This window comes from Pinus tabuliformis, chromosome 3_1 (assembly GCF_031772625.1).
Source record: "Pinus tabuliformis cultivar Carrire ecotype Pingquan chromosome 3_1, CPIR1, whole genome shotgun sequence".
Classification (NCBI taxonomy): domain Eukaryota; kingdom Viridiplantae; phylum Streptophyta; class Pinopsida; order Pinales; family Pinaceae; genus Pinus; species Pinus tabuliformis.
Genome location: NC_142301.1, coordinates 398,714,073 through 398,728,961, shown reverse-complemented (window position 1 = coordinate 398,728,961; position 14,889 = coordinate 398,714,073). Strand labels below are relative to the sequence as shown.

Below are 14,889 nucleotides of genomic sequence, written 5' to 3'. Positions count from 1 at the left end.
GTCCAATGGGACAAGTATAGTCCTGGATCAGCAACTTGGGAAAATACAGAGGACATATGTCAGAGATACCCTAATTTATGTCCATTTTGAAGAACTTTACACTATGTTTAGTATATATTTACTTCACTACAATCAGAGACTCAGAAACATTTTGAATAATTATGGATAAACATGAAATTTTGTGGCATAATATATGTTTAATTCCTGCTGGTACATGGATACCAAAACAATATATGTGGTTCATTTTACTAAATTATAGTTGTCGAAGTAAAGTTAAGACAGTTGAATAATTTTTCTTCTGATAGAAATTAAGATATTATAGATCTGATTTATTTATTCATGTCAATATGATCAATGGGATAGAAATCAGGAAGTGAATACATTCTAGATGAAAGTCAAAAGACATGCATGGAATATGGCAAAATATGTTGTACTGTAGTATCATAGATGAATTCATAAGGGAATAATATGTGAGTTATTTTGAATATGCTGATGCACATTTTACGGATGCATGGATAAGTGTATGATTGCAGGTAATAGACAGTTACCGGGATGACCACGTGATGACAGAACCTCAGAACAATTAAAGCTCCAAGTGATTCTATGATAGGGTATTAACCCTAAATTCTACTGGGAGGGGTGGAGGTGTTGCCCACCGTTTATCCTTCGAACCCTGGAGTCATGGGAGGACTGTGCGGATCACGCTCCCCTAGACGTGTGATGATGACTGCCGGATGCCTACTGGGAATCAGGTCGGTATAGCCGACGCTGTCACCTTAGAGTTTATGAATGGTCAGGTCAGTAAAACTGACGCCATGGCATACTCCGGTAGAGGACGGATAGGATGGGAGCAGAAGAGATTAGGAAGGATAGGATGATTTTAGAATAGCTTGGGAACCTGGATAGAAAAAGTCATGTCCATTAAAACCTTAAACCTAAAACTCTAACTTCGGGACGAAGTTTTCAGAAGGGGGAGTGTATGTAACGACCCATCTAAACTAATCCACTATATAAAGTTTTAAACTTTATAATAAAACAGATATGATGAACTTTAAAATAAATATGATGAAGCTTTATAAATATAAATTTTAATCTTTATATTAAAACAGATATGATGAACTTTAAAATAAATATGATTAAGCTTTATAAAATATATAAATTAAACTTTATAAAACTAAACTTTATAATAAAAATAAAATCAAAAGAAGCACCCTTATATAAAAGGGGACGCATAAACCAGCAGGATATTTATAACAAAGCGCATATGACAGCAGGGAAAATATCTGAGAGCCGCAAATGCATGGAAGGCGTGTCGGGAGGAGGGAAGGCGGTGGCTGCAGGTAGGAGGGCGGCCACCGCCAGGCCCGCAGATAAAAACCGGAGGTCTGAACCGAGAAAGGGGGCTGTAACAACGGAGTTAGAAACCAGGAGGAGGAAATTCAGCAGTGAGAGAGGTCTGCCATTGGAAGAGCTTTAATCCGTCTGAGGTTCTGGGCACGGGGGACAGTGAGCTTCTGTGAGAAGCTTACTGGATTGAGCAGCCAGTCTCTGCTCAGTCAGGCTGGGTGGAATTGGTCTCCCTGGGTAATTGGAGCAAAACAACAGCAGCATCATCAACTTCACGGGATCAGATAGCAGTTCAGGTAAGTACAAATCAAATTTTTTTTACGGTTCCTGTTTTCAAGTTTTTGATTACTACAAATTTCTTGCTACGGGAGCCCAGATCAGAAGTAGCAGGATGAACCTGTGTCAGTTGGTGCAAAGAAGTGTTGGAGCGACAGATGCAGTGGCTAGAACGCCAAGTTTGAAGAATGTAGTGCAGAGTTACAACAGTGCAGGGAGGCATAATGCAGTAGCAGCAACAACGCAGTGGCTTCAGAGGGATAGCGTGGGACTAGCAGCAATCAGATCTTCAGCATCGAGATGCATCTATGCTGAACACTTGTTCAAATTTTGGGATGTTTTTCAGTTGCAGTGCAGATGAAGTGTTAGCAGTGGCAGTGCTAGCAGCAACACGGATGCAACACTTGAGAGGAAGCTATAGTACGTGTTGTAACTTGTATCTTTTTTTGTTTCATTCAAAAAATCGCTTGAAAAATATTTTGAAAAAAGATAAGGCAAGAGGGAGATGTAATAAATTGTATATCGGAATCAGAAATACAAAGGAAACAAGTGTTAAAGTGTTAACACTGGACCCGAAATACTATAAGTTATGTTTTATAAAGTTTGGTGGGTCCGTAGTTATATATATGTATATGGATCCGCCGATTGCAATTCGTGATGGCGGACCCGAAACATATATATGTTATGTTTTATAAGCCTCGGCGGGTCCGCGATATGGGTGGGCCGGACCTGAAATGATATATAATGTGTTTAATAACTCCGACGGGTCCGTAAAGCGCCTTATGTATATGTTCACAGCGCCGATTGCGATTTGCGATTGGGTTCCGGACCCGATATTATTATATACCATATTTTATACTTCCGACGGGTCCGCGGAGCAATGGGTGTTAGTTCAATCGATGATTGCGATTTGCGATAAAGTTTTCGGATTCGATAGATTTATTAAATTGGGTTAATTCCTTTTCAGTTCTGCTTTACATGTTTTGCGTCGATTTTGCTATGTAAACGGAAAGATTAGTGTTAAAGCCGAATTCGAAGAAAAGACGGATTTAAAGTTATAAGGCAGGTTTTCGGGCGAAGCAAAAATGGTAAATGGTTTTATTTGGAACTCACCCGATCCCACTTATCATTCAACACGTAGCAGCCGGGTGGAGAGAGGAAACCGCCCATTTCGGGCGGGTATTCTCCGGGCTTATGTCCCACTCGAAACCTTTACAGACCATCTGATCTGAAAAGCACAGATCTACGGTGGGGATGTATCGGCGGGAAAGTATACTTCGAAAATTGTGCGGAGCCCGTATTGAAAGCGGAAAAGCATGTTTTATAATATATTTTCATTATAAAAGGTTTACAATAGAAAAGCGTAGGTATAAAGGATTTACGCATAAGTCCAACACTTCTATAGTTATGCGACCTAAGGGTGCATAAGTTAAGTTTTACAGTGATTATCGGGTTGATTGTGATTTGCGATGGAAGTCAACGGAGCGCTCACTGGACAGATTTGACAGGTTTATAAAGCAAGATTAACTCTTCTTGAGTTTCATATTAATCAAAGGTTCGCGTTAATTTCGTTGTGTAAAGTGGAAAATCAGGGTTAGAGCCGAGGGTAAAGAGGAAGACAATCTTGTATGTTTCTTTGCATTTTGGCCAATCAGAATGCCCATGTAAGCCCAGGATTACAAAAACTAAACGTATTTCATTACGGCTAAAGCGAATTAAGCATCATTAGGGCATTTATAGAGGAATTCGGCAGCGGATCAATAGAGCAAGCCAACAGTTATCATCCCCTTCTAAATCTAGTTATGTTTTTGTTATTTCATGTTCTTTGAGGTGTCTTTTACTCTCTGTAAAGTTTTGTAATAGTTTTTACTTCATATAGTTAGAAAAGCAGGTAGATAATTTGGGCAGTGTCAGAAATCAACCACTGTTCCACAATGTATAAAATGAGGAAAATTTACTAAGAAAGGGTTCGAACTTTGGAGAACTCAGAGACTAGGCCACTGTATTCTTGATATCATCGTTGATTAATGAAAGAATCAGAAGTTTCCATGAGTTGTTGCATATAATTTTGTAAGCTTCTCTGACATGTGTCGTGCTATGTTTTCTTCTTTTCAAGTATAGTAATGAAACTGCAGGCCTTTATTTGCTTACGTAGATAAAGTTAAAATTTCTTAAAAGAGCGCTCCTATACTTGAAGTCCTCACTTCCTTTCTAAATTATAGATAATAGTTTCTGTGAAATACCAGCATATTGTCTATGATTCAATTCTCATTATCATAGTTCCTCTAAGTTACAGATAGTAGTTTTTGTGAAAGATCAACATATTATCTTTAACTTCTCCTTCAAACTTTCTTCATTCATCATTTATATCTAGCAACAAATGGCATTCTGAGATGTTCTGGTCATACATGTATTAAGAGTTAAAGACCAAGTTTTCCAGGTCCTTCATTTGAGAACACAACAAACAATAAGTGACAATAAATAATATTTATTAATGTCTTAAGCACAATTTCCCCATAGCGAGGAAATTGGTTTCTTAAGGAACAACAGTACGGATGCAGTGTTGACAGTGGCAGGGTCAGTAGCAATACATATGCAACATTTGCGCAGTTGTTGGTGGACATGGTGTCAGACATCAGCAACGCAGAAGGAGATGTTACAGAACACGGTGATGTTCCAGCAGGGTGCATTGCTAGAGCACATTCCTCGCTAAGAGGGAGTGTTGATTTTTGGTAGCATCGGATGTGCTCTAAGTCTCAAATTTTGCAGGGAGGCTTAGACACATGCATTGTCCAATACCCAAAAATCGTTTTGGGAAATTCCACCCGGAGACAGTTTTATTAAAATAATTAATTATTTTAATGGGACCCTAAGTCTAAACTTAGAAAATTAAAATAATTAAAGGGTATTAATCTAAACTGTGGGTGAAACTTCTAGAATAAGGCGGAGATCAAGTCAATATGATCCTAGCCATTGATTGATCAATGAGAAAATTATAAGAGAAGACTTGATGGGCACTTGGAGAACACACGGAGAGAAGATTAGAAGTTCAATTTTCTGAAGCAGAGTAGCTGCCGGAGAGATTTTCGATAGTGATCTTTTGCAGAAAGGGGCAAGGATAATATCTGGTGAGGAGTCTTTTCCTGAGCCAGAGAGTACAAGGAAGAGAGGACAGAACGACGTCCAGAGAGAGGCTGACGTTGGCCCATGCAGTGGCAGCGCAGAGCCTAGAGGGAGATCGAATTTCCTGCTGAGGAAATTGAGTTTCAGAAGTCGGGAGTCGGGGTGTGAGATTGGGAGGCCGGAAATCGAAGTTTTTGAGTAGCAGAGGATCAAAAGGAAGAGCAACGCAGTCCCCAACAGAGGTGACACAAATATTGCGTAGGGTTGACGCAGTTTTGCGCAGAGGGTGACGTAGAAGGGACGCAAAGCCTCTTTCCAACGAGATCAGGGTCAAATATTCCAGTGACAGGGTGAGATCATCTCACTACTCGTTTTGTCCAGTTTCTCTCTATATTAGATAGCCAGTTGGGCATCCAACAAATTGTACTCAGAATTACTACTACATAATAATAAAACCCTCATATCTGCTGCACCAGTTTTCCCACATTGGGTTTCTCGGGGACATTTGTCTAAAAATAACATTGTTATTGTGTTGTATTTTCTTTCTTGCTTAGTTTCTTGTTTCCACGTTATATTTAATTAAGTGAAGACTGTAGTGTATGTATTTTGATATTTTCCGTAGGAAACTGCAAGTAATTTGTTTAAAGGAATTTAACAAAGAGGAGAAATATCATCAGTTTCCATAGTAAGGATTCCGGTTTAGCAATTTTCACAGATCCAAGACTTTATTCTTCTCGTGGAGGAGATCTATCCTCTTTTTCCATGCCTGTAATTGGATGCTCCTTCTAATTTGTTTTCTCCCTTCATTGAGTTAGACATTGTTCTTGAAGATAGTAGGCTTGACTTCTTATATGATCCTTTTCCTTGAGGATCCTTATACAAACTTCTTAAAACTCCTTTCAATAGATCTTTAGGCTGCCTTTTCCCTTCTTCTTCTCCTTAGCTCCGATACCATGTTGGAAAATCTGAAAGGCACAAATATTTTCTTTATGTTGATAATTATTTGTGAAATTCTTATGTTCTTATTAACTTTCTTATGTTCTTCTTTTATTTTAGTTCATCAAGCAATTACTAGAACCATAACACGAAGATCAAAGACACCAGATGTAGGCAGACAGCCAAGGCAAAACCCCTATCTAGGGGAAAACCCAGTCAACAATTCTTCCTTTAATAGTTTCACGAGATGATCCAAGACTCCTTGACCTAGACACAGACTTCTTCCAATCGCCAAGTCATCCCATCCTTTCTTCTGCAGATGATAATCTTCTAGCAACAACTTCGAACTAGTACTTCGATCTTGCAATGAGAGAATTTCAACTTCCCCAGCAATTGAACTTCGACCCAGTAGCAAAATCCAAAATTTAGTTCCCAGTGACCCAGTAAATTCACACATGTGAGAGATAGATAGCCCAAAAATATGATTGTCTTTCCCAACAATTCTCCTTTTGCAATTTCGTACTTTTTCTGCTCCTATATCAAACTTGTGTGAGTGAGTGCTCCAAATGAATCAAACTGCACTGTATATATAGCCTCTTTTGGAGTTCGAATTACCCTCATGTAGGCCAACTTAATCAGGTAAGGGCCGACATGATCAGGTAAGGATTGACTTGGTGTGGAGGTGACAAATGACTTATTTTACTCAATAATAATTCTTTTTATATGGTTCAAAAGCTCAAGAAGGGTCTCATTAAATGGACAGTGACTCTAATGACTCAAGAGAAAGCCTAGAAGTCCTCAATGGGGACTTTGACCTAAAACATGATGACCCAAGCATGAAACCCATGCTTTAATAAGTCATAACAATAACAATAACAATTTCTTTTTCTTTCTTTTGATAAATACATTTCATTATGACTCAAATACAATTATCAAGACCAAACCTAGTTACATTCTTCAACAAGGCGAGATCTAATCTCGATTGTCAATCAATCACCTAGGAGATTAGGGTTAGGGTTTTGGCTTAATGAAGTTATAAAGGAAGCCTAATGGAGAGGTGAAGGTACAACACAACTACACAACATTGGGAGAGCGATTTTCTTAAGGGGAGGAAGCGGTTTTCTCCAGAGTAAGAGGCTTAGCTAGAATGGAGAGAAGGGAGGAAGAGTGTAGGGAAATTTCAGGAGTATTTCCAGAAGGCCAAGTTCAGGGAATCGAAAGGCTGAGTAGCTGAAGTGTAGAGGAGGCCGATTTATCTAGTGATTCGAATTCCTTGAGTGCATAGGGATGGTACGATGAGGAAAAGAGAGGGCTGATTTGCTGGTGTCGGGGGGCGAGTTTCTACAGGTCTAAATTGTTTAAGAGTTCAATCTTCTAGTGGGCTGATTTTCCTAGTGCAGCCGAGTTGTAGGTTCCAACAGTGCATTTTTCAAGTGTATTTTTACTTTGTGGGTCTAGGCCTAGATTTTCCTGAGAATTGAATGAGGGAAATTTTTTATGGCTGTATACTAACTGTTGTGATGTTATTGATCTCTCTATTTTTTATTTTTCAGTTGCAAATTATTTTTCTAGAAGTTAAATACTAGTGATTTTACTTTCCAGCAATTTAGAATTTTATTTAATAATTTTCTGGGATTAAAAATTGTTGAGGTATAAATAAATCTGGATTGGTATTGAAAATTTAACATATGGTATTGTATTAGACATGATGGTCATGACTCATAAGTAACAAAGGCCTATTCAGTGTATCTATTATAAAGTGATCTAAAGTATCCTATTAGGGTCCACCTAGACCAATTTGGCATGTTGGACATGTGTTAAGCCCTATTGAGGGTGAAGGGAAGCCAACTTTGGGAGGTCAAAACATCTCACCTCACACACAAAGGGTTTTACACCTGTCAAGGTTTGAACCTATGCTGTTTACATAGCGTTTCCCTGTCACAACCACTAAGACATAACCTGATGTAATCATGAGTTAATTAATGTAGTCACTAAAAGATACAGATATTCTAACTAATGGCATGGTGCAAAGAGTTGAGCTGTCACATGTGCTTTCTTGTAGTTTTTCCATTTTAGATATTTGTGACCATTATGTTAACGTGTTAAGAGATAATGGTCATGAATAACAAAGTCCTATCTAAGGTTTTTATTATAAGGTGATGTAAAGTATTCTCATAGGGTCCACCTAGAACAATTTGGCATGTTGGACATGTGTTAAATCCCATTGATGATGAAGGGAAGCCAACTCTGGGAGGTCAAAGACTCAAAACACTTTCCCTCACACACACACACAAGGGCTTTACACCTGTCAAGGTTTGAACCTGTTTTGTTTACATAGTGGTGCCCTGTCACAACCACTAAGGCAATCTGATGTAATCATGAGTTATTTAATGTATTCATTAAAAGATACAGATATTCTGACTAATGGCACAGTAAATGATTGAGATATGTCCTGAAATTTCAAAAAGTTGAGCTGTCGCATGTTCTTTTTTGTAGTTTGTCCAGTTCAGATATTTCATAGATTTGCCCCACTGGAACAATGTATAACATGCTTAGAAGTTAGCATGGAGAATTACTTGTATCATAACATTCATGGTTTTATTAGGTTATCTAATAGTAATTTAATAGTAACACATTGGATCTCTTGATCAACTTATTTTGTTGGAGTGGTTTGTTGTGGTTATTTTCTGATTTTCTGGTCACCATTTTGTCTAACCGCAAATTAACTACTGGTGATTATTTACTGTTTCCTAGTTTTAGTTCTTCATATGCTGTACTTTTCCTTTGGAATGACTTTTAAATCTCATTAAATCACACTTGAACCTATGGAGTTCCAATCTCGTTTATTAGTAGAGATTAATATAACTCGTTTCTTTTCCTTTTGGTTTATTCTGTCACTTGTTGGATGCATGGACATTGTAATTTTTACCTGGAACAATTTGGCTTGCTTGGACTTTGGGAGAGTTATTTTCTGTGAATCATAATAGATTATAATCAAAACAGACACGAGGTTGATTTTGTATATATAAAACTGGGAATTATATGTTATAGTTTTTATTGCAACATCATTTGAATGTGCTATGCTATCACTGGTTGCAGCCAAAATGGATACCTTTTCATACGCTTGCAACATCGGGGCAGATTCTCCTTATGGATGATGTACTGAAACATGGCTTTGATGTTAATGCTGCTAACAAGGTACTTTTCTAGGTCCTTCATATGAATTTTTTTTGCGGTGTGTACTGAGAAGTTAACTAAATGAAGACAAGAAGAAATTATATTAATATCCATAGATGACAAACTCCAATCAATACTATTAAATCATTACAAGACAGGAAGGCCCATCTGGCCTTAGTTTTCCACCAGAGATTATTGTAACTTGTAAGACAGGAACACATAGAAACAACTATGATAAATGCTTTTTGTTTGACCAGCTGTTGGATTTCCACATTCATTTTTCTCTGGATATTTTCTACTCTGAATTCAGGTTACCTGTAAATCATTTCTTGCTTTCTGCTCTTGTGAAAAATTTATTACAGGATCTGCTGATAAATGGTTAGTGCAACAACTATGTAGGATGGTTTGACTGCTATTCATAAGGCAGTGCTATGCAAAAGGGAGGCTGTGGTCAGCTGTCTTCTCAAAAGAGGAGCAGATCCTCATGTTCGAGATAAGGTAACAAATTGTGTAAACCTTCATTTATGGCTGTTGACTACACTTTTATGGTGGCGTACAATGTGTTATTAACTTTTCTTCAAGCAGGTTCTTTTGTGGCCCCAACTAGTGGAAAAATTATGGATTCAAATTTCAAAACTATTGTTTGTAGTAATCTGTTATACCGTGAGACAAGAGGTTAGGCAGTTTGAAATATTTGTAACAGGGTGATGCGGTGACCTGATTTATTATGAAAATGACAGTTTGCACATGATCACAACTGGCCAGGGATGCTCCTGCAGCACATAGAAAGGAATCATAATGCCTTCTGGAATCACCCCTTTTTTTTGCTTGAACTATGGTTTTGACTGTTCATATGAATCTTGCTGATGACAGACTTCACAGTGATCCTTTTAATAGTTTGGTCTCCAAACTCAGCATTGACTTCAGGGGAGACTTCTTTACTAGGTGCTACAAGTTGCCAAAACAAAGGTAAACAGTGTTTTAGTTGTAGTTGACCAACAGAAGCAATCTATTTCATTTGACCTCTCAACAATCTCCCATTGCTTTGACATCAGTGACAATATATCAACAATCTCCCCCTTTGTCATTGATGACAACACACCTGTCACTAATGCTCCCCCTGTTTTCATGCTTCTTCTCTTTCTCTCCCCCCTTCGACATCAATGACAATGGATAACTCCCCGTCATCTATTTCTCCTGTCTTCTCTTGTGTACAATGTTTAATAGTGTGGTTTGCAATGTTTAGTCTCAGTTATTGTAAGACTGCTACTGAAGAAAGAGAAGAGATAGCATTCTACAGCAGAAGGCCTCTGTTTTGGGTCAAGCATTTATTTTGTAAATTGTTCAGCAACTTAGACTCATTCTTCCCACTGAGATGTCCAATACTCCATACATTAATTTTAACCTCATGAATAACCCTGAAATTCCTGTATATAAACAAAAGAGTGTGCAAAGAGACCAATGCATTGGTCACAGATTTGAGAGCTTTAACCTGCAGGTTTATGGATATATTCAACATGGGAAATTCTGTTGTCTATAAAATTATAGTTTTTTTTGATAGGAGCCCATTTCCTTCTACTTGGAATACCCTGTGTGATTTTTTCTTTACCATCATCTTTGTGCTCTTGTTCCACATACTCTAGTTCTGGTTCAGCAGACACAAAGCCAGATTCTCCATAAAGTTTTTGTAGTTTTCCCAAAGACTGTTAGCTGAAGAGCATTGACCCACTTTGACTTTTATAGAATCTGATAGACTACTCAAGATTGTTTTTATCGCTTTTGTATTGTATTATTTTGACTCCTCTGTAGTTGTGTTTGCAGTAACACTTGATTCTCATGCTTCACAACCAAGAGCCATAAAAAAGAATCACATTCTTGAGTTCCATAATACATAGTTTGTTGCATCAAACAAGGGAGCTTTTCCAACCTGATTGACTTCCGATTTCATGACAAAGGAGGAGATAACTTCAGAGGCTTTGGAGGCTTTCCTTCTTGACCTTGCTATTTGTTCTAGGGGATCTTCCTTCCAGCTGTTAGGCTGAGACTGAAGGAACGGGCTCTGATACCAATTGTTGGAAATACTTGGGGGGTGAATCAATATTTCTTACAATCGTTCTATAATGTCAGTTAAGATTTTTCCACAATTAAACCAAAACATAAGTAGAACAAAAATAATTTTATTAATGAAAATAATGAGGACTCAAATCCTCTTATACAAATATTCAGGCTCCAACTTGTACAACAAAATCTCCAACTTCTTCAAGGCTCCAATATTGAATGAGCACTCCAATCCTCTTAGGCTCCAATGTAAACAAACACTTCCAATATACTTCAAAAACTTTACCACAACACTGCTTCAAGATGTCATCCAAAAAGCTCTCCAAAGTCTGCTCCAAAGATGCTTCAACAATGCTCCAAGAAGTCTTCAAGAATCTTCTCAAGGTCTGTCTACAACTGCCTTCAAGTCTACAAAACAATGTCTCCAAGTCTGCTTCAAAGATTACCAAGGTTTGTCCACTTTAGGTCCGCTTCAAAGATAATCATGTTGTTGATTTTTGTAGCATTGGATGTGCTCTAGCCTTGAAACTTTGCAGGGAGGCTTAGACACATGCATTCTCCAAGACCCAGAAATCGTTTGGGAAATTTCTACTTAGAGATGGTTTAATTAAAATAATTAATCACTTTTAATGTATTCCTAAGTCTAAACTTAGGAAATGTGATTAATTAAATCTGGTGCGAATCTTTTAGAAGAAGACGAGGATCAACTCCCAGTTAATCTTAACCTTTGATTACGTTTTAATCTTGGTCGTTGGTGCTCCAACGAGAGATTATAAGGAGTTTGATGGGCACTTGGAGAACACACCGAGATAGTGAGATCTAGAGATCAAATTTCTCAAGAGTAGTAGCGTTGAGTTTCTGGAGAGAGATCGAGTGATCTTCTTGTAGTGAGGGGCAGGGATAGTAGACCAGAGAGGATTTTGACAGTTTCGGATAGTGCAAGGCAAAGAAGACAACGAGAGGTTCATAGAGGCAGTGCAATGCTTCAGAGGGAGTCCGTAATTTTGCTGGGAGCAGTCGAGATCTAGTGCCAGAAGCCAGGGTGTGAGACCAAAGGGCCAGAGAGTTGAGTTCCAGTTAGCAAATCGATCAGCTGGAAGGGTGACGTAGATCCTAGAAGCTGTGATGTAGTGACTGCGTGAGCCCACGCAGAGACAACGCAGAGGCATCGTGGGGCTAACCATCCAGAACCTGGATCAGAGTCGGATCGCTAGTGACAGAGTGAGAATATTTCTCACTACCTCTTTGCCAGTTTATTCTCCGTATCAGATTGTCAGTTTGGGCATCTAAAGATTTGTACTTAGATTACTACAGTGTAATAATTAAAACCCTCAGTTGTTGCACCAGTGTTCCCATATTGGGTTTTTCCGGTGACATTTGTCCAAAAACAATGGTGTATTTGTGTGTGTGTTTTGTTTCCGCAGTATTTGATGTTGTGAAGGCTGCAGTAGATTTTATTTCAATGTTCACTGTGTAACACTGTAAATAACTTGATTCAGGAATTAACAAGTAGGAGAAATTTAATTAGTTTCTGTGTAATATTCCTAATTAGCCATGGCTAATTGGAATATTCGATTTTGCTCAATTTCGGCTTCTATAGTTATTTATAAATAAAAAAAGGTGAGGAAAGGGGGACATAAATCACTTTTTGAATAAAGTCACTCCCTAGTAGCACATCGTTGTAACTTAAAAGGGAGCCAAGGCGGCCAAAGGACCACGTAGAGAAGGGGCCCACGTAGACACTTGGAGGGACTGCGCAGATGGAGAAGGAGCACGTGGCAAGAGAGAGGCTACGTTGGAGGAGGTGGGCCTTAGGGTTTCAAGAGAGGCCAACGCTATAAAGGAGAGACGAGCCTCCTCATTTTGGCATTGGATTATGTTGCATTTGAGCTAGTCACTTCGACTTAGAGCACGCTGGCTGTTTAGCCTGTCTGCAGCACTGTTTAGTGCATCGAGTGTCTCCGTTCGGAGATCTCACCCTTAGCCCCGGGGGACTTTGAGTGCCTGCTCGGGCAAGGTAGTTTCATCAGTATTTTGCAGGAGGAGCGATTTCTGGAGTTGAGGAGGAACTGAGCATTTTGATGACTGCGCAGTCTTGAGAGGGGAGGATGCAGTCTCTTTTAGTAGGAGCTCCGGATTGGGTTTATGTGGAGGATTTGAGCTTGGAGATTGAACAAGGGATCAACACTTGCACATTGGAGGATTTTGGCAGAGTCTCGGGTAGAGTTTTGGAGGATTCTCTTTAGGGGCAGCGCAGAGCCTTGAGGGATAGCGTAGATCCTCAAGGGGGTGATTTTCGGGGTTCAGCTATTTTAGAAAAGCTTTCTGGGCTTTTCTGGGTTTATTGAGCAGAGGTTGATTCCAGAGTTTCAACATTTTTTGAGGAGGGGAACAATCCCAAATCCTCACTTGATGCTAGCAGTAACAGCAACACAACAGTTCTCCGGCAGCTTGGACACAGTTCAGAGAGAGGCCATTTCCTTATCATTCTGAGTGTATTTCTTCACTTGCCTTGTGCAAGTCGAGGTGCTATCTTTCTAATCACCTCTTGTACTCTTTCCATTACTCAGTATAATAAAATGGCTTAGCATTTCTCTCTGCATTTCTCGAGTATCTGCTTATATTCCATGTATACATTATTGTATGTTGCACTACTGTCATTTTTATCTCTTTGAGCTTCTCGGCTACTATACCACTTGTGTGTTTTCTCCTATGCTCTTAGACGGAGTCTGGAAAGGGCCAGGTAGCCTCCAGATCTCGTCTTCTTTTCAGAAGCGACATATCTGGTAAACGCCCTCCCAGTCCATCTCTGGTTGGAGTTTGCTTGTGCTTGAGGGATACCCCTAATAAGGGATATTATAGTGGTATCAGAGCATAGATCTGGCTCAGCCTGTGGAGCTAGCAGTCTATGACACCGAGGGAGAAGCCCTACATCTGTTACAGAGGTAGGAAATACAGAGATATTGAGCGTAGGTTGGAGAACACCTACGGAGAGGGAGATTGTGTTCGGGTGGTGGACACAGAACAAGAGGAGCCTGTGGTGAACACAGAACAGGAGGAGCCTGTGGTGGATGCAGAGCAGGAGGATCCGATGGCAGATGAGGATGGGAAGAGATTTGCGGACATGCTCCTCAAATCAGTGCAGGATCTGTCGAGGCAGATCGAGGTGATGGGGCAGAGATTCACGACGGTGGAGGCTAGACAGCGTGAGAACCCACGGGTTTTCCAGGTTGGTGAGGGATTGGGTACATCCCACCATTTTCCAGAGCAGGGTGCCACTCAGCGTGATACTACTCAGCAGATGGCCTCACATGCCCCTACACGCTCTACCATGCCCACTTTCCTAGGAGCAGACATGGGGGCCGGAGCCTAGCAGGAGGCAGAGCCCGGTCATATGGGCGATTATTTTGCAAAGTACTAGGCCTATGGGCAGGAGTTCAGGGATGCTCTCTCATTCAGAGACTTTGTTCAGCTCCAGCGAGATAGTAGACCCCGCGACCATCACAGAGGATACCGACATTATCATGATGGAGACACCCACCGCACAGCTAGTAGATTCCACTTGCCTACGTTTGATGGCTCATCAAACAGTTCGGCAAAGTCTTGGGTGGAGAAGCTGGACATCTATTTCCAGCTTAACCAGATGTCGGAGATAGAGGCCATCAAGGTGGCGACATTACATTTGGATGGTGAGGCCTAGGACTGGTGGTTCCATGGGTTGGTTACACTCGGACACTCCACAGTGACGACATATGCCGAGTTCACCAGGAGACTGATAGAGAGGTTTGACCGGAGGGATCCGGAACAACACTTTGTTGAGCTGACGAGGCTCAAACAGACCGAGAACCCAGAGACCTACATTGCAGACTTCTTGAGGGTTTCAGTGATGGTGCCAGATCTATCCGCGGCACGGAGGATCTACATGTTTGTTGAGGGGTTAGCAGAGCCACTTCGGGGTCTAGTCAGATCCAC

At 40.0% G+C, this 14,889-nt stretch overlaps 1 protein-coding gene across 3 annotated transcripts in view; it reads left to right on the top strand.

The window, feature by feature from the left end:
- Nucleotides 1-14,889, top strand: part of LOC149187411 (uncharacterized) — a 143,891-nt gene that overhangs the window by 93,024 nt on the left and 35,978 nt on the right. For all 3 annotated transcript variants that reach the window (XM_089411346.1, XM_089411347.1, XM_089411348.1), the window contains 2 exons: nt 8,782-8,880; nt 9,259-9,357. In XM_089411346.1, the coding sequence (XP_089267472.1) occupies nt 8,782-8,880; nt 9,259-9,357 (198 nt within the window). The remainder of the gene's footprint in view (nt 1-8,781; nt 8,881-9,258; nt 9,358-14,889) is intronic.